General features: G+C 42.1%; 1 protein-coding gene across 3 annotated transcripts in view; it reads left to right on the top strand.

The window, feature by feature from the left end:
• The window catches only part of LOC138953924 (uncharacterized protein CXorf65 homolog), a 21,098-nt gene extending 6,773 nt beyond the window's left edge, over positions 1-14,325 (top strand). The window contains exons 1-6 of one of the 3 annotated variants that reach the window (XM_070325914.1): positions 2,837-2,970; positions 4,594-5,517; positions 6,227-6,313; positions 8,989-9,105; positions 10,317-10,415; positions 11,634-14,325. In XM_070325914.1, coding sequence (XP_070182015.1) covers positions 5,493-5,517; positions 6,227-6,313; positions 8,989-9,105; positions 10,317-10,415; positions 11,634-11,815 — 510 coding nt within the window. In that variant the 5' untranslated portion in view covers positions 2,837-2,970; positions 4,594-5,492 and the 3' untranslated portion in view covers positions 11,816-14,325. Of the gene's footprint in view, positions 1-2,836; positions 2,998-4,593; positions 5,518-6,226; positions 6,314-8,988; positions 9,106-10,316; positions 10,416-11,633 lie in introns of those variants that run through there. The other 2 variants (XM_070325913.1, XM_070325915.1) reach the window with 2 other exon arrangements.
• The last annotated feature ends 5,271 nt before the right edge of the window (positions 14,326-19,596 follow it).

The raw sequence follows: 19,596 nt of genomic DNA, 5'->3' as shown, positions 1-19,596 counted from the left end.
TACAATTTAACTATGCAACAATCATTCTCGTAGCAATGATACTCCATTAACAATGTCAGCGTGCATAACAATCGTTACTACATGTATCAAACTATATTTTACTATTTCTCAAACCCACTGTCTTTAACATCTGTTTACAGTTCCACTTGCCAATCACTTGCTGCTGATAATATCCGAATCGTGTTCAATTAAAATTAACAATGTATAATTATGCCAATTGTGTTTTGCACTAACGCACCAAAACAGTCCATTTTCTAGACTTCTTTTTACAATCCAAGCAGTTGTTATTTTCATAACTGAAACATTTCTCAATCTATGCAAACTATTTTTAAGCTGAATGTGACAAAACAATGTACATATCGTCGTTTAGAATGAAAAAACTGCACAATTTTTCCATGCCGACATCTTATACTGTTCAAAAAAAGAAACGCATAGCTTTGGTTAATTTAGTTATATGGCTACAAGGATATCCACCAAACTGCAGAAAATGTTTATCTGGTCGTCGACCTTTCGTCCATTGCCACAAGTGAGCTCTGTACGTGACGCATGCGTTATCAGTGGCTACAATGTCAAAATTGCTCATTTGGCATGACCACTCGTCATGCTTCAGTGTAATCTCGTGAAACTCGGGGAATATTGAGCTCTCACCATGTCTTCCAAAACCCATAAAAGCGGATTGTTCGCCACAAAGAAATCAGACGACAATTCAGCGACGAAAGATGGCCCGATTGAGCAGAGAAGACCGCCAAATTGCATTGGGTCGTTTACAAGCAGGCTAAAGTGAAAGTGCAATCGCCAGGCACTTCCACGTGTCCCAGAGCACCATCAGTAGACTGTGGGTCAGGTTTCAAGCCACTGGCTCCGTTGCTGACTTGCCACGAGCGGGAATACCAAGGGCGACAACTGCTGCTCACGACCGCTTCATACGGCTCCGCCACCTCCGGAATCGTTTCCTGTCGGCCTCATCTTCTGTCCAGGCTCTCCCCGGGCCACACCGATTATCGGACCAGACCGTGCGGAACCGCCTGCATGAAGCTGGTTTGAGAGCTCGCAGACCTCACAGAGGAGCTGTCCTCACCCACAGCCATCGCCAGAACCGAGTGCAGTGGGGCAACCAGCACCTTCGCTGGACCGTCCGGAATCACTGGAGACACGTGTGGTTCAGCGACGAGTCCTACTTCCTGCTCCAGCGACATGATGGTCGGAGGAGGGTCTACCGGAGAGTAAACGAACGTTACGCGCCCAACTGTGTGGATGAGGCACCCGTTCATGGTGGTGGAGGCGTCATGGTGTGTGGGGCGATCAATACCGCTGGAAGGAGCACCCTGGTGCACGTCCAAGGGCGCATAACTGCCCAGCGATACGTGGAGGAAATTCTGCGCCCACACGCCCTTCCTCTTCTGGCTGACCAGGATGCCATATTCCAGCAGGACAACGCTCGCCCGCACACAGCACGACTCACCACCCAGTTCCTCACCGACCACCATGTCCAGGTGCTTCCCTGGCCATCCATGTCGCCAGACATGAACCCGATAGAACACCTCTGGGATGAATTGGACAGACGTGTGCGCAGGCGAGAAGAAGCGCCGGCAAATCACCGCGATCTATTGCAGGCACTTCAGGAGGAGTGGGACACCATCCCACAGCAAGATATCCGGCATCTGATCCAGTCCATGCCCAGAAGGTGCCGGGCAGTTGTTGCTGCTCAAGGCAGTCACACCCCCTACTGACTTGACAGCCTCGGCACCCAATCGTATTGATTGACTGATTGATTTGAAGATGCAAATGAACTGTGTGTGCATTCAACTGTGTCCATACCAAATTTCAAACAAATAATCTAAATATTGGATTTTCTGTTAATTTTTTCGAAAAATAAAAACAAATTTGGCAAGTAGCAACTATGCGTTTCTTTTTTTGAACAGTATAGAAATCGTGTGTGTGATCCTGCCTCTAAGTGTGCATATTATATATATATATGTATGCTAAAAAGGCGTGTCTCTCTTTTATGGAGGTGCCGTGTCTTTGTTAGGAGCTGACTGAAACTTTCGTTTTGTCATTTCTTACTGAATAAAGCTGTGATTGCCAGTCTGACTATCTGAAATCGTGCGAAGAAGGCAAATGTTAAGATTATCAATTTACATTTACATTAACGAAGAATATTGATCTGGAAACATAATCTGCGTCAACAGTGATCGACACAGTCTAATTTGCGATTTCAATTCCAAACAAACAAGTTTTAAACATTTATTTTTAGTTTGGACTTACGTACAGGTCTGCACATTTGGGCATGCAAGACGACACTCCAGTATTTTAGACCAAATCGAACAACAACAACAACAAACAAACTAACAAATAAACAAACAACTCGGAAACGTCGTCTTCTGTTTCTGGGCCGGGGGGGGGGGGGGGGGGGGGGAGGTGGGTGGGAGGGGGCACCGAAAGGGTAGACGGAGCGGGAAAGGGGGTAGGAGTTTATGTTGACAGTGAATGAAGGATAACAAGCCCCAGCTTGGCGAAACCCAAAGCGATCAGTAACTGATCGGTTTTCAAACACTGAGTAACCCTGTCACTGTTATTGAACATGGGTCGATTGTAGCTGTCGCGAAAAGTGTTGCATTGATCTGCTATAAAACGCCTTTGTGTGGCGCTGCCTTACCCATAAAAGTTGCATGAAAGCTGAAAGCATTGGTGATTTTTCTGTCGTATTCCAAGCGTTCCGTAGAATTGCAAGCATTGCCACAAAGACGTTATTGTACCTGTGTCGCTAATGGATCAAGCGATACTCGATAGCAGTGACAACCTAAGCGCAGCTGTGAAGTTCACTGTGAAGAAACCGAGGCAAGTGAGGGCAAGAGGCTATTGATGATATAAGACATACAGAAGAATTATACCGCGGATTATAGGCAAGCCAGACCAGAGAGAGGGGAGCAAATGTCTCTGAGCTAGCAGATAAATTCTAAGTTGCTAGAGGTGATTACTCTCAGAACAGATAGCTAGGTCTGTTAACTTAATTACTATTGTTGTTTATTGCACACACAACATTAAAACGCATTTGTAATGTTGATTTTGTTGTCAACATCTGCTGATTGTCATTTTGAGAATGTCCATTTGTGGACGGTGTTCATTTCAACAGTCCTGAGTCAACTGGGTTTTGATTGACTTGTAACTTATTATGTGTTAAGTGGCTTTAGTCATTGTTATTATGAGTTAGATGACTTTTCACTGTGATTGTGAACATTACCTTTGTGGCTGTAAGTGTTCAAGTGGTTCGCAGTGAAGACTCCGTGTCTAAAATTGCGTCACAATTAGGATCGAAGCTTTTCTTTTTTCGCGGTTATTAGCGATTAGGCGGTGTTTTGACGTCTCAAGCAATTTATCCAGAAACCAAATGAGTTTAAATTTGTTAAGATATCAATATTGAGAGCTTAGAGGGGTTTAATTGCCCACATTTCTTGTGGTGTTTACTGTTATTGTTGCCAAGCTGTTGTTGATGTTTTACAAACATTATCAGTGTCAAATTAATTGTATTCTAAAACAAGTCGCGTAAGGCGAAAATACAATATTTAGTCAAGTAGCTGTCGAACTCACAGAATGAAACTGAACGCAGCAAGACCGTATACTCGTAGCATCGTCACTCCACCGCCCGTGGCAAAGGCAGTGCCCGTGGAATTGACAAGAAGAGCGGGGTATTCGTTGCGCTAAGAAGGATAGCACGCTTTTCTGTACCTCTCTTCGTTTTAACTTTCTGAGCGTGTTTTTAATCCAAACATATCATATCTATATATTTTTGGAATCAGGAACCGACAAGGAATACGATGAAAGTGTTTTTAAATTGATTTCGAAAAAAAAAATTTGATAATAATTTTTATATATTTAATTTTCAGAGCTTGTTTTTAATCCAAATATAACATATTGATATGTTTTTGGAATCAGCAAATGATGGAGAATAAGATAAACGTAAATTTGGATCGTTTTATAAATTTTTAATTTTTTTTACAATTTTCAGATTTTTAATGACCAAAGTCATTAATTAATTTTTAAGCCACCAAGCTGAAATGCAATACCGAACCCCGGGCTTCGTCGAAGAGTACTTGACCAAAATTTCAACCAATTTGGTTGAAAAATGAGGGCGTGACAGTGCCGCCTCAACTTTCACGAAAAGCCGGATATGACGTCATCAAAGACATTTATCAAAAAAATGAAAAAAACGTTCGGGGATTTCATACCCAGGAACTCTCATGTCAAATTTCATAAAGATCGGTCCAGTAGTTTAGTCTGAATCGCTCTACACACACACACACACAGACACACACACACACGCACACACGCACATACACCACGACCCTCGTTTCGATTCCCCCTCGATGTTAAAATATTTAGTCAAAACTTGACTAAATATAAAAAAACGAGAAAACAGCCCTACCCGCGAAATGTTATTTTTGTGATTGTCTATTCTTGTAAAAGGGAAGGAGCCATTTGGATTTTATAATCGATGGGGTTATAATCTGAATTTAGGTATCGTAACGTTTTTATTGTTGGAGTCACTAATCAGAAACTAATGATCTTATGTGTCAAAAACTCTTGTGTGTGCAGGTAAAAAATTACAAACTTACGACAGTGTTTACAAACCACCAACACCATCAGTGTCACCACCAACACCATCAGACTCACCACCAACACCATCAGTGTCACCACCAACACCATCAGTGTCAACACCAACACCATCAGTGTCAACACCAACACCATCAGTGTCACCACCAACACCATCAGTGTCACCACCAACACCATCAGTGTCACCACCAACACCATCAGTGTCACCACCATCACCGCTGAACCAACAACGAAAGTGACCACGCGACATGACCTAGCTACAACACCATCAGTGTCATCAACAACGACAGTGACCACCGTACGCATTTATAACCTACAGAATCAACATCATAGTCAACACTGACTCAGTGACGGTTCGATCGACCCCACAGCCGTCTCCATCCAGCGAGTCTTTGAAACGTCCCGTGTCCTTTCGCTTGCTGTCATGGATAAAAACAGTCAGCGCTACCTTGTATGATCGATACCAGTGGTGCGAGATCCGATCAGAGAAAACCTGCTATATATCGATCGTCTTCTGCAGGCACCATGACTTCAACCTACGACAGGTGACTGATTTTCTCACGGATTCTTGGTGGATTTGTTTTGTGTGAGTTTTTTTTCTGGGCGTTTTGAAAAACGGCGGATAAAGGATTCTTGTTGGACTTTGTGTGGGTTCTTCACAACGGCTTTTCTTCTGTGGTTCAACATACTGGTGTAGAGTTATTATATGATTCTCAGGACTACTGTACGGCGTTTTGAAGTCAGAATCTGACCCAAGAAAAGACCAGTTTGCCTGCTCAGAAAATTTTGGTTTCACCCAAAGGTGCTTTTAAAAACAATTTCTGTGTTCTGGTTTTGTTGTTGATTTTGGAATTCGCTTGCAAGTACGCCAACTACGCATCATGTTTGTCACAGTCAGATACGGAGGTAAGATGAATCTCTCCCCCCCCCCCTCTCTCTCTCTCCCTCCCCATCTCTCTCTCTCTCTCTCTTCTCCCCCTCTCTCTCTTTCTCTCGCCAACACCTTTCAGCCCCCACCCACCCCCTTTGCGCGCCAGTCTAGCCTGTGTAAGAGAGAGAAAGAGAGAGCATGTGTGTGTGTGTGTGGGGGGTGTGTGTGTGTGAGTGTGTGTGCGCGTGTGTGTGTGTGTATGTGTGTGTGTGTGTGAAAGACGGGCATTTGTATCTGTGTGGGAGAAAGAGAGAGAGGCGGGTGGGGGGGGGGGGGGGGGGGATATACCACCGCCTTTGGTCTTGACTTGCAAACGACCAAGTATTCATTCAATTCAAATTACGCGAGAGAAAAGCAATTATTACAAGCTCAATTCCGCATGGGAACAAAAGTCTTCGTTCAACCGTACACGGAATTCTTTGAATTATCCAAGTCTCGTTACACGCTCGATAGATTTCTTTGAAAGTGTGTGTGTGTGTGTGTGTGTGTGTGTGTGTGTGTGTGTGTGTCAGTGTGTGTGTGTGTGGTTGTGTGTGTGTGTGTGTGAAACTGAGACGGGCATTTGAGAGTGAGAGAGAGAGAGAGAGACAGACAGACAGACAGACAGACAGACAGACAGACAGACAGACAGACAGAGTCCTCTACTGCATCTTTGTAATGCTGCGAGCATTTGATACGTTTCAGACGACCAGAGAAAAATCTTCAACCCTCACTCCAAAAATGAGAACCTTTTGGAAAACATCAAGTTAAACTGCGGCTGTGGCGAAAAGGGTGAGTAAACATTGTGTATAACCATAAAAACAAATTGTGACAAAAACACGATAGCCAGTTGTTGTTAATTTTTTTTTTTTAAACTAGCTGAACCTGCACCCCAACTCCCATCCTCTTTCTGTCGGTCACTCTCTGCCTGTCAGTTATGCTTCTCCGTATGCCTGTTTGTTTGTCTGTCTGTCTGTCTATCTGTAAATTCTCTTTTTTCTCGTTTTTAACATAGAATCGAAACGAGGGTTGTGGTGTATGTGTGTGTGTGTGTGCGTGTGTGTGTGTGTGTGTGTGTGTGTGTGTGTGTGTGTGTGTGTGTGTGTGTGGTGTATGTGTGTGTGTGTGTGCGTGTGTGTAGAGCGATTCAGAGTAAACTACTGGACTGATCTTCATAAAACTTCACATGACAGTTTCTGGGAATGATATCCCCAGACAATTTTTTCATTTTTTCGATAAATGTCTTTGATGGCGTCATATCCGGCTTTTTGTAAAAGTTGAGGCGGCACTGTCACACCCTCATTTTTCAATGAAATTGATTGAAATTTTGGTTAAGTAATCTTCGACAAAGGCAGGACTTTGGTATTGCATTTCAGCTTTGAGGCTTAACATTTAATTAATGACTTTGGTCATTAAAAATCTGAAAATTGTAATTAAAAATATTTTTTCATAAAACGAACGAAAACTAATTGTATCTTATTCTTCATCATTTTCTGATTCCAAAAATATATAGATATGTTACATTTGGATAAAAAACAAGCTCTGAAAATTATTAAAAATTATTATTAAAATCAAATTTCCAAAATCGATTTAAAAACAATTTAATCTTATTCCTTGTTGGTTCCTGATTCCAAAAACATAGATATGATATGTTTGGATTAAAAACAAGCTCAGAAAGTTAAGCGTGCTATCCTCCTCAGCCCAACCACTACCGCGCTATTCTAGCTGGCTTACCAATTTCACTGCCATTTCACTGGTGGACTGACGATGCTACGAGTATACGGTCATGGTGAAATAAATGCAGTGCGTTCAGTTTCAGTCTGTGAGTTCGACAGCTTGACTAAATGTTGTATTTTCGCCTTACGCGACTTGTTTTTTTTACATTTAGTCAAGTTTTGACTAAATGTTTTAACATAGAGGGGGAATCGAGACGAGGATCGTGGTGTATGTGTGTCTGTCTGTGTGTGTCTGTGTGTCTGTGTGTGTGTGTGTGTGTGTGTGTGTGTGTGTGTGTGTGTCTGTCTGTCTGTCTGTCTGTCTGTGCGTGCGTGTGTGTAGAGCGATTCAGAGTAAACTACTGGACCGATCTTTATTAAATTTGACATGAGAGTTCCTGGGTATGATATCCCCGGACGTTTGTTTCATTTTTTCGATAGATGTCTTTGACTGATGACGTCATATCCGGGATTTTTGTAAAAGTTGGGGCGGCACTGTCACACCCTCATTTTTCAATCAAATTGATTGAAATTTTGGCCAAGCAATCTTCGACGAAGCCCGGACTTCGGTATTGCATTTCAGCTTGGAGGCTTAAAAATTAATTGATGACTTTGGTCATTAAAAATCTGAAAATTGTAATTAAAATTATTTTTTTAAACAATGATCCAAAATAACGTTCATCTTATTCTTCATCATTGTCTGATGCCAAAAACATATAAATATGTTATATTCGGATTAAAAGCAAGCTCTGAAAATTAAAAATATACAAATTATGATTAAAATAAAATTTCTGAAATCGATTTAAAAACAATTTCATTTTATTCCTTGTCGGTTCCTGATTCCAAAAATATATACATATGATATGTTTGGATTAAAAACACGCTCAGAAAGTTAAAACGAAGAGAGGCACAGAAAAGCGTGCTATGCAGCACAGCGAAACCACTACCGCGCTAAACAGGCTCGTCAGTTTCACTCCGTTTTGCACAAGCGGCGGACTACGGTCACTGTGAAAAAATGCAGTGCGTTCAGTTTCATTCTGTGAGTTCCACAGCTTGACTAAATATAGTAATTTCGCCTTACGCGACTTGTTCTTTTCTTCAGTTTCTCCGTCCCTCATCCCTCTCCCCTTGTACCCCCATACTTATCTACCTCCTTCTTCATTGTGGACGTATTTTACAGTAAACCTGTGTGTGTGTGTGTGTGTGTGTGTGTGTGTGTGTGTGTGTGTGTGTGTGTGTGTGTGTGTGTGTGTCAGTGTGTGTGTGTGTGTATGTGTATGTGTATGTGTGTGTGGCTGTGTGTGTGTCTGTGTGGCTGTGTGTGTGTGTGCCTGTGTGGCTGTGTGTGTGTGTGTGTGTGTGCGTGCGCGCGTGCGTCCGGGCATGTCACGTATTTTACAGTAAACCTGTGTGTGTTTGTGTGTGGCTGTGTGTGTGTGTCTGTGTCTGTGTGGCTGTGTCTGTGTGGCTGTGTCTGTGTGTGTCTGTGTGTGTGTGTGTCTGTGTGTGTCTCTGTGTGTGTGTGTCTGTGTGTGTGTGTGTGTGTGTCTGTGTCTGTGTGGCTGTGTGTGTGTGTGTGCGTGCGCGCGTGCGTCCGGGAATGTGACTGGGTGAGTGAGTGTGTGTATGTCAGTTTCTGTATGTATAACAATTCATTCACTCCTGTGGTCATTTGATGTCCAAGCCAAGAACCGCTGTCCTTTGACCATCCTCTGTTACACTCTCCATTACAATAATGTTCTATTCTTCCAGAAGTGGTGGATGTCTCGGACGAGCGAGGCGTGGTGAAAAACTTGAGAAACTTCCCATCAGATTACGGATCGGACTTCTTGAAAGAACGAGAAACATTGGTGCTGCTAACTGTACAGAGTGAGTTTTAAACACTTTATTTAAACCGTTTTGAAGTCGTTCTAGGAATATGACTGAGCTTTGCTTTTCGGCGTTAGACTAACTGGACTCTGAAAGGTCCTCTTATAACGAATTCTGTGCCGATTCAACAACAACAACAACAACAACAACAACAACAACAACAACAACAACAACAACATACCTCAACAAATTATTTTTAACGTACCATCCTCGAGCCATTGCGCAATCTCCTTGCCTGTTTTTTCCCCTATAGATTTTGTAAGTTTACATCACAATCTTCAGGCTCTTTTCATTGAAAAGCTGCAAAAATATGCGTACATTATTAGAACTTAAACTCATTATCATTTGTCAAACGATAATACCCAATATTGACGGACTATGTGATGATATCTTCTGCTATGGTCTGTTGAGACAGTGATATCAAAATCGAGACCGGAGGTCGAGATTTTGATATCACTGTCGAAACAGACCAATAGCAGAAGATATCATCACACAGTCAGTCAATGTTAGATATATTGCTAATTCTCTGGACATTTTGTATTTACTGTAAATAAATTAAAGAGTATTTGTCTCAGTTTGGGCTGTTCCATATCCCTCCCTCTGATTATTATTTCTTTTTGTTCACTCTTTTCTTGTACTTTTCAGTATTTTAAAATGTCTTTTCTTTCAAAAAGTCGTTAGTCTTTCTTTCTTTATTTGGTGTTTAACGTCGTTTTCAACCATTCAAAGTTATATCGCGACGGGAGTCTTTAGTCACTTGCTCAACTAAATTCTGGGATAATTACATTTTCATATATATTTGTTTGTTTTTAAATTTAGGTGTTTTTGTTTTTTAAGTGGGGAAGCAATAAAGAGGTCGTCGATATCAAAACTGATATCGACGGAAATGTCGTCGATATCACTTTTGCACTGAGCTCAGTTTTGCCCAATTGACCAATGGAAATCCACGTAACATATGAAATAGCAATATTATAAGATGTTTGTTGGCTTGTAGAATGTGTAAAGGGAACAGTTGTTAACCCGTGATTTGTACGCACTAGAAGCCGAAAACACGTACTAGAAATGTGTGGAGGACGTGGTTCATGCAATGTCTCTCACGCTTGAGTTAGTAAGGCCGGTCGAGGAAGGAAGCGTGAGACATTGTTTTTGTTACCCAGCTTGTTATGAATGACAACTGGTGAAAATGTCGACAATGTCTCTGATCCCGCCAGATGGTGTGACAGCAACAGACGACAACATCAGCGCAGACAATGACAGACCTGTCTTCACGCCCCACCTGACCAGTCTACGCAACGACCGCGAATTCCTCGGTAAGCTTTTCGCACGGGTTTGCATGTCACGGTAGTCAGTTTTGACCAACGTTTTCAGGTAGCCTGGGAATCGAGACGAGGTGTGATGGTGTGTGTGTGTGTGTGTGTGTTGGAGAGCAATCCTAGGAAAACTACGGGACAGATGTTTATCATTAGGAATTTTTACATGTGCATTCTTCCCAGATGATATATCCTGACACAGACGTTTCTATTTTTAATATTTTTGACAAATTTAGTTTTTCGTGTCAAACTTTTAGTTTCAGGCCGTCAGATTGACTAAATGTGTCTATATCGCTTCACACGACTTTTGTCAACTCTGGAGAATCACGGCAGACACGCCGCAAAACTAGGCACAAATAAAGCTGACAAAGGAAAATGGTTAAAGGGAGACAAATTTGCATATCAAGGCTCGCACGAGCGAATCAAAGTTGTCTCCCATCATAATCAAGTCTTGTTCATTCTGCTTGCCCGTGTCAGGTACTTTGTTTTAAAGTTCGATTCTGAATTTTGCAATACATGGAAATACCTACTGACTACTCTGATGTACAAGGACAGATGGTAAGACAAGGCATAGCCTTAAATCTTAATCCTTGTAAAATAAAGTTTAATTCAATTCAATTCAATACTTCTGCAATATAGATTCTTTGCGATACCAGTCTAAAATCCAAAATGGTGTATGATTCAGCACTGATACATTTTGTTGAATGCATACTGTGTTTGAACAAGGAAAAACTGAATGCACTCTTGATTGCAGACATACCAATACATTAACTGTATAATGTACTCTTACTTGCAGACAGATTGAACCAGGAAGTGTAGTTTTCATTGCAGACTTGCTGAACTAGCGCCACCCAGAAAATATACTCACTGAGGCGTCTGGTTGTAGACACGTTCAATCTAATATAAATATATTTCCTACGTTTTCTTGACTGCAGATTTACAAGCAGAAATCGGACGAACTCCAGAAATAACTCTATCGGGTTTGTATAGGTTGTGAAAGAGTAAATGCTCTTGCCGCTGTTTTAGCGAGGCTTGCGTTTACACGTGCTCCTTGTCCGCGTGTTTTGGACACACCCCTCGCGGCTTGTGACTGGCCTATAGTGTCACGTGGGAAAGTTTGACTCACTAAAAGTAAGAGTATTCACTCTGCCTTCGCATCCCATACAAACTCAACAGAGTTATTTCTGAACATCGTGCATAATTAACTCTTGGTTGCAGACACACTGAACCAGGACGTGGACCTCGACCAGTCCGACAGCCTGAGCCAGAGTGGCAGACGACACCACATGTCCGAGGGTGATGACGACGTCTTCCACAAGGAGAAGCGTAAGGGCAAGACCGGTACACCCGGCAAGAAGTCCATCCTTCGAAGGTCCACCAAGTCGGCTCTCAAGAAATAACGACAGTGGATGTGACGTCAGAAAGATACTAAAAGTCTATCCCCCGAAGGTCCACCAAGTCGGCACTCAAGAGATGAGGACTGCGAAAGTGACGTCAGAGAGAGACTTAAAAGTCCATCCTCCGAAGGTCCACCGAGTCGTCACTCAAGAAATGACGACAGCGGAAGTGATGTCAGAAAGAGACTGAACCTGAAAATAACTCATGTGAAAAAGAAAGATCAATTGTCGCGCCAAGACATTTAACTGGAAACGGAACAATGAGATAGAAAATTAGGCTTGAGAACAGCAACAATAACTGACGAAGGAATTTGTTCAAAGAGCCTCGAGGGTAGTACTTACACAGTTGCAATCCACCAATTGCGAAGTAGACTGGACTTTCTACAGATATCAATATGCTGTTTTGTGTGTGTATAGAGACACAACCAGAACATTGAAAAGTCATGGTCTTCGTAAACACAGATTAATCCCGCAAACAGACGAAACAAACTATAAATTAATAACAAGCAAGCAAACAAAAGAAAAAACACACCGAGCATACACCCTTTAAAAAAAAGAGAAAAACGGGTGGTACATCGAAGTAACATTTAACAGGACATATCTATCAACGGAATTTGAGCACACACAGTCACAAGCACACAGACGCACGCACGCGCACACAAACGCACGCATGTATACACAAATACAAGTACTCACGCGCACACGCACACACTGCAACACGCCTCTGCACTTCTGTCCGAAGAATGACCGAGACCTTTTCCGTGCCACAGGGGTGACACGGGATTTGGACATGGATACCGTCTGTGAGTCTGCACGTCAAGTTGACCCGTGTCCGTCCAGTCACAGCACGACCAACTTAGATTCCACACAAAACATTTAACAGGACATAACTATCAATGAAATTTGAGCACACACAGTCACAAACACACAGGCGCACGCACGCTGACACAAACGCACGCATGTACATACAAACACACGTACTCACACGCACACATTGCATCACACCTCTGCACTGACTTCTGTCCGAAGAATGACCGAGACCTTTTTCGTGACACGGGGTTTGGACATGGATACCGTATGTGAGTCTGCACGTATAGTTAACCTGTGTACGTCCAGTGCACGACCAACTTAGATACCACACCCCTCACACACCAACTGACCAGCCGTGTTACAAGAACCTAACTGAACTTGCCTGGATGTATCTGTGTGAGAAAGGCCCCGACATGTTCCTTCCAACAACAACAAATTGTTTTCGTCGAAGGATGTAGAGTTGTGCCTTGCACCATTACTAAAACAGCAGTGTGGTTATGAATTCTTAGACACAGACAGTTCCACACAACGATATGTCTTGAATATCTCTGTCTATTTGTTTGTGTTTTTTTGTCCCCAGTCTAAGAAACTATTTGGGACATGATGTGATGATTCTTGAATGTGTGGATGGGTATACATAAATTAGCCGGTATTTTAGTGAGGATAAAAGAAGGTGTGACGGCACCTGAGCTTATTCAGAATTGCCGCGAGGGGTATCCGGGGAATAAACCATAGAACTTGACCAAGCAAAATATCAGGCTTGCATGTGTGGGTTCTCCAAGGACAGAATCTTTACCTCATTTCGTGGGACTTCAATCAGAGACATACACACTTATTTTCAACTTTCTGTCCAAATTTACAATTTATGAATGCCAAAATAACAAGAGGCGAAGCCTTCAAGGCTCACGTAAGAAATAGACAAACAGTAACACAAACTCAATCACTCCGTCACACATACACACACACACACACGCACACACACACACACACACACACACACACACACACACACACACACACACAGTAAGCATAGGTGAAACTGTGCAAGAAAGAGAGACACTAGATCTAGATCTGTCTGTCTGCATGTAGCCTACTTACAGGGACACGACTGCCAAATAGTCTCGGCCCGCTCAAAATAACAATGACCGAGACCACACACACCACGCGAGAGAGAAAGACTACAGGGAGGCATGCCGTCATGATGCATTAATTGACGTCAAACACTTTTGACCGTGACGTAATCTTATGCGAGCTTTATCCATAGTCTTGGATAACCACTCACACATAGACTCGGAAATGTTAAAGTTTCTACCACAGACATACACACGCACACACACACTGTCACACACGCACACACGCACGCACAAACGCACAGACAGACAAAGTTACGATCGCATAGGCTACACTTACGTGAGCCAAAAACGCAGAATTGCTATTTCTGGTAACACCACTTTGTTCTTTATTTTTCCCCAGCCAAATTTAAGGCCAGACGTGCTTCATACCTGCAGTCAGAAGTTAGTGAACTTGGACATAACAGCGGCCTCATTAGCTTTCTGTGTAGTTGTTGATTGATTAGGTTATTTTGGGCAAGATTGTTGTTGTCATGCTTTTGATGGCTTCACGTAGCTGTTATTGGTCTGTCAGAATTGGTTCAGTCGCAGACACAAAATAGATTTGTTACCGATAATAAGCATCGACCTAGAGTCCTTGTTGTCTGAGTCACGATAGCTCTCTCCTTCTCGGTCAGTTTGGCTGTATGTCTGTCTCTCTGTTTCTGTCTTTTGTCTTTTGTCTTTCTCTCTCTGTGTGATTGATTTACTGTATGTCTGTCTCTGTCTCTGTCTCGGTCTCTGTCTTTCTCTCTCTGTGAGATTGATTTACTGTATGTCTGTCTCTGTCTCTGTCTCGGTCTCTGTCTTTCTCTCTCTGTGTGATTGACTTACTGTATGTTTGTCTCTGTCTCTGTCTCTGTCTTTCTCTCTCTGTGAGATTGATTTACTGCATGACCGAATAACAATCTGCTATAGCCTATGCATTGTGGTGTGACAGCGGCCTTTTCTGTTGGGGAGGAGGGGGGATTAGAGAGGTTGGGTTTGGGATATTGTCTTGTGCTAGCTATCTAAGGGGTTTAGTTCTTTTGACAAATAAAAGAGCCTTCAATAATTATATCAGCCAAAAGCTATAAAGAAACAAAGGAAAAAACCACTCTAGCGACCGAGGGGGTTGGGGCGGTACGTAGTGTGTGTGTGTGTGTGTGTGTGTGTGTGTGTGTGTGTGTGTGTGTGTGGTGTGTGTGTGTTTGTCTGTCTGTCTGTGTGTGTGTGTGTGTGTCTGTCTGTCTGTCTGTCTGTCTGTCTGTGCTTGTATTTGTTTGTGTGTGTGGGGTTGGGAAAATACGATAAATAATTCTTTATGGATGTTCATAATTATGGTTCGTAGAATAATCACTGTCGTACTCTGCATCCAGCCATCGCTTTGTAGAGTGTTCATTCTGTTTCATGATAAATTACCTTTTTAAATCCAGACACACACCATTTCAGTTTCAACTAACAAATGCATTTAATCGGATTAGAGTGAGGAAATAAAACAAAACAGACAGCAAACGGACAACGTACAGCCCAAATGAAAAGCAATAAATGTACAAGAGCATTATCGGACTGATGATTGACGGTTAAACCATAAGGGGCATATTATCAGACTACGTCACTTGTCTTTTAAGAGGATTCATGGTCCTTGGCAACGAATTTAACAGAACAAAATACACACATGAATAACTGTTCAAATCAATAGCAATACATTAGAGACTGGATAAACAGCATCAGTCTTATGAAAGTACTTATGTTCAAAGGTTCCCTGAAGCTAGCAAGCCACGAATTTCACAGAAAACGGAGAGAAAGTCGCCGTAGTAGTCTTACGGGCGAAGGAGGTTAATAACCGAAAGAGATGGTAGGCCCTAATAAACTGGCACTCGAAGAGTGCTGCATCCCAAAGTAGATGCCATAACCGTGTGTAAGAGAGTCTATTAATTGTGAATATAGTGATAAACACTCGACGACTGTGTATGAACTGACATGCTGATGGGCAGATGAAGACGCACGTGGTATAACAAGTTGAATTGATGCACACACACACACACACGTACGCAAGCACACACACACCGTCACTTACGCATGCACGCACGCGCACGCACGCACGCACGCACGCACGCTCGCACACACAACCTCGGACACACACACACACACATACACACACACACACACACACACTGACACGCGCACATACACACACACACACACTTACAAACACATACACACATACACGCACGCACGCACTCACACATTCACACATTCACACACACACACACACACACCACACACACACACACGCACACACACACACACACACGCGCACGCACACGCACACGCACACACACACACACCATACACACACACACACACACATACACACACACACACACACACTGACACACACACACACACACACACACACAATGATGCACATTTTGCTTTGGTCGGTCAGTGTTCAGAGATGATGTGCAGGATTCTAGACACAGGCGCTTGTATCAAAGTGTATGGCGGGGACAGGTCAATCATACCCTTTGTGACTATTTAGTGAACCGTGATGGGCTAATTAACCAATCAGGACTGATTTAAGTTGACCCGCTAAATGTTATAACGGTCAAGGTGAGACTCCTTTTGTTTATCAAGCTAACAGTGAGGAAGATAACCAAACTAATGGAATTGAAAGTATCAGGGTGAATTTTTGTACCTAGTGACACTTTTTCATTTCTAAATCGTGCATTTTTCCATGAAAAAAAGTAACAAAAAGCCAATTCTGTCGTCGGGTGGGCCCAGGGGCTCAGTACATGAGTAAAGGGAAGCAACTCTCGCTGATACTGTCAGTAGCAGACGACATGTTTTGTTTGTTTGAGAGCGACAGCTGAAAGTGTGCTGCATGTTGAACGGCCTTCTGTTTACCTGGTAACCAGCGAAGTTAATAATTTTACTCGCGGGACCGCCTTCGAATATTATTTGTGTTGCAATTCACCGGTAATAAAACCGTTATTTTTGATATGCTGACTGTTAGCTCATGATAACAGACATGTCGAGAAAATGGATATTATGTTAGAAAATGGATGTCAACATGGGCCGGTAGTCGGAAATAATAAATCTGGTTATGGCGTGCGATACATGTAGCGGGCTACTTCGATCGACCAGTCCCGGTGAGACACTTTAATGATACAAACCCCTCTGGTTCTAGGAAAATAATGAGACACTAAAAACTGAGCGTAATTCGTTTTTCATTCGTCCTGAGCTGGGAAAAAGTGCGTTGTTATATTTCAAGTTCAAGCACAGGCGGAAGGTATCGTTCACTGGACCACTACTTCCATAGAAAGACTACTATGGAAGTAGTGGTCCAGTGAACGATACCTTCCGCCTAGCGCCTGTGGTTCAAGCACCCGGGATCGCGTTAGTGGCATTTCCAGGATAATTGAACACACAAGTCGTTTTTATCCTCCCGCTTCCGCTTGTACAACAAGACATCAACTCGGTGCTTGTTTTGTTCAGCTAAAAATATACTTTTGAATAATTTAAACATGCAACACCGTAAAAAAAAAATTGTAAAAAAAGAGAGAGAGAGAGAGAGAGAGAGAGTGTGTGTGTGTGTGTGTGTGTGTGTCAGTGTGTGTTGGTGAGACAATGACAATGACAATGACAAATCTGTATTTTTCGAGGGTGACAAGAATAAGCATAGATATGCTTTTTTGCATCTGGCCCTCGCCCTAAAGAGGGACTAAACTATTTTACTATAATATAGCTATTCTGATGAACACGTGGGGGAATTCGGGGGCTGTGATTGGATGGTCTCTTCCGATCATCAAAGCATAATGCTACGGAAGTCGGCCATTTTACTCAATATCCAAAAGCATATTGTCAATAACAAAGACGCATGGTTCCGGTTTACCCATCTGTACCACGCGGCGATGTTTCTATCGACAACAGCATACACTGACAACTTGAAATTCTTCTCGGGAATGTTTTTCAGCTTTACAAATGTCGATAGCATACCCTTTTCTGCTAACTTCCCGATGAAACAGGACTAAACCAATTATTTTCTGTCCCTAAACACCACAAAATGCCCAAAGTCGAAAGATGTAGTACAAACAGGGGAGTAAAACGGAACAGCCGTTTTTGTGTGCCTGTGTGAGCTCAGTTGCCGACTAACACAAACTCAGTTTCGCATTCGGCTTATCTTATCCTGTAACTCCACACTAAATACCCCACTTCCCCCCTGAAGTATTGATGTACAACCCATGGCACTAACATTCATGTAGTCGTTTATAACTTAGGTTGAAAAGTTCGCTTCATGACGAGACAAGTATAAATGCCATTCACCCAAACTGAAAACTTCTTGCCGTCTGCTCGCGTTGTACGGATTAGCTGTTCTCTTCTCCTCCCCTTGTTGCATCCTAGTTCTTCAGTTGTTTCTAGTTTTCCGTTGATGTTGTGTTTTGGTCTTCTTCATAAGTAGTCTTGTTCAAAATGAAAAAAACACAAACTTCTTTTTGTTGTATACGAATGAACTAATAAAAAGCTGTTTAACAGCTGTGTTGTCAAATCGAGTTTTTTTTCCAAAGTCAGTGTGGCGCCTGCGCAAAACTAATGCGCATAAGAAACGGCGTCTGCTATCAAAACCTGAGATTAACGCATCGACTCAAAAACTGTCATTTTGTCGGTTTGGAACAACAAATCAAAGTCAGAACAGCTATATAATCGCTATTGTGTTTTCAGCGTAGCAATAGGGTCCGATATTTAGACTATCGGACCCTATTGCTACGCTGAAAACACAATAGCTGGTAATAACTATGACTAGGGAAAAAAAGAAAGAAAAAAAGGTTACATAAAAACATTAATGGTAGAACATATAAGTTTATGTACATGAAGCGCATATGTATGTAGGTCATTAACATATATTGAGAAGAGCAGAGGTCCTAATACCGATCCTTGTGGTACACCGTAATCTACAGAGCTTGCATGCTCGATGCTCTAGTGTTTGTAAGAACTGTCTGTTGTCTGTCAGAGAGGAATGAACTAACAGTATCATATCCGACGCCATACAAACCGAATTTTCTAAGCTATAATGTGTGATCAATTACGTCAAAGGCTTTTGCAAAGTCTACGAAAATGGCACCACAGAAATCATGATCGTTTATTTTGTCCAACCACTGATCAACAAGAGACATTAAGGCAGTGTGGCAGGAATGCTTAGCTCTAAATCCTGATTGTTTAGGATGGAATAAGTTGTTTTGGTTGAAATGTGTTAGGATGTGTTTGTTGATATGCTTTTCCAGTGGTTTTGATAACACAGACAAAATGGAAATTGGCCTATAATTTGAGGGGTCTCTTTTGTCACCTGATTTAAACAGAGGAATGACTTTAGCCTGTTTCAGGGCGACTGGAAAATATTTTTTGTCTAAACAGAGATTGTAAATGTAGGTAAGTGTTTCAGAAATTACGGGGGCTGACAATTTAAGAATCCTACCATCAAGCCCATCGAGCCCCCGGGTGCCTGTTTGCTTGAGGTGTGTAAGTGCGTGAAAAACTTCAGGTACTGTAAGAAGGGGAATTTTTGCTTGACATGAAATTTGTTTTGATTTGCAAAATTCTTCTAAAACTTTCAAATCATTTAATTTGGACTTATCATTTTTAATCACATTTTCAGCTATTTTAGAAAAATGTGTGTTTAAATCATCGGGAGATATGTCCTTGATACAACTCGGATGACTGGCAACTTTTTTATTTGTAAGTTCATTTATTGCCTTCCATATTCTTTGAGTTTTGCTTTGAACTTGATGATGCTAGGTCACGAAAATATTTTATCTTTTTTGTTCGTTTAAGTGAATTTACCTTATTTCTCTGTTCTCTGTATTCCTCTTCCTTGCCAACCGACTT

Source organism: Littorina saxatilis, linkage group LG17, assembly GCF_037325665.1.
Source record: "Littorina saxatilis isolate snail1 linkage group LG17, US_GU_Lsax_2.0, whole genome shotgun sequence".
Lineage (NCBI taxonomy): Eukaryota > Metazoa > Mollusca > Gastropoda > Littorinimorpha > Littorinidae > Littorina > Littorina saxatilis.
Note: the sequence above shows the minus strand (reverse complement) of the source record. Positions and strands in the feature narration are given on the sequence as shown.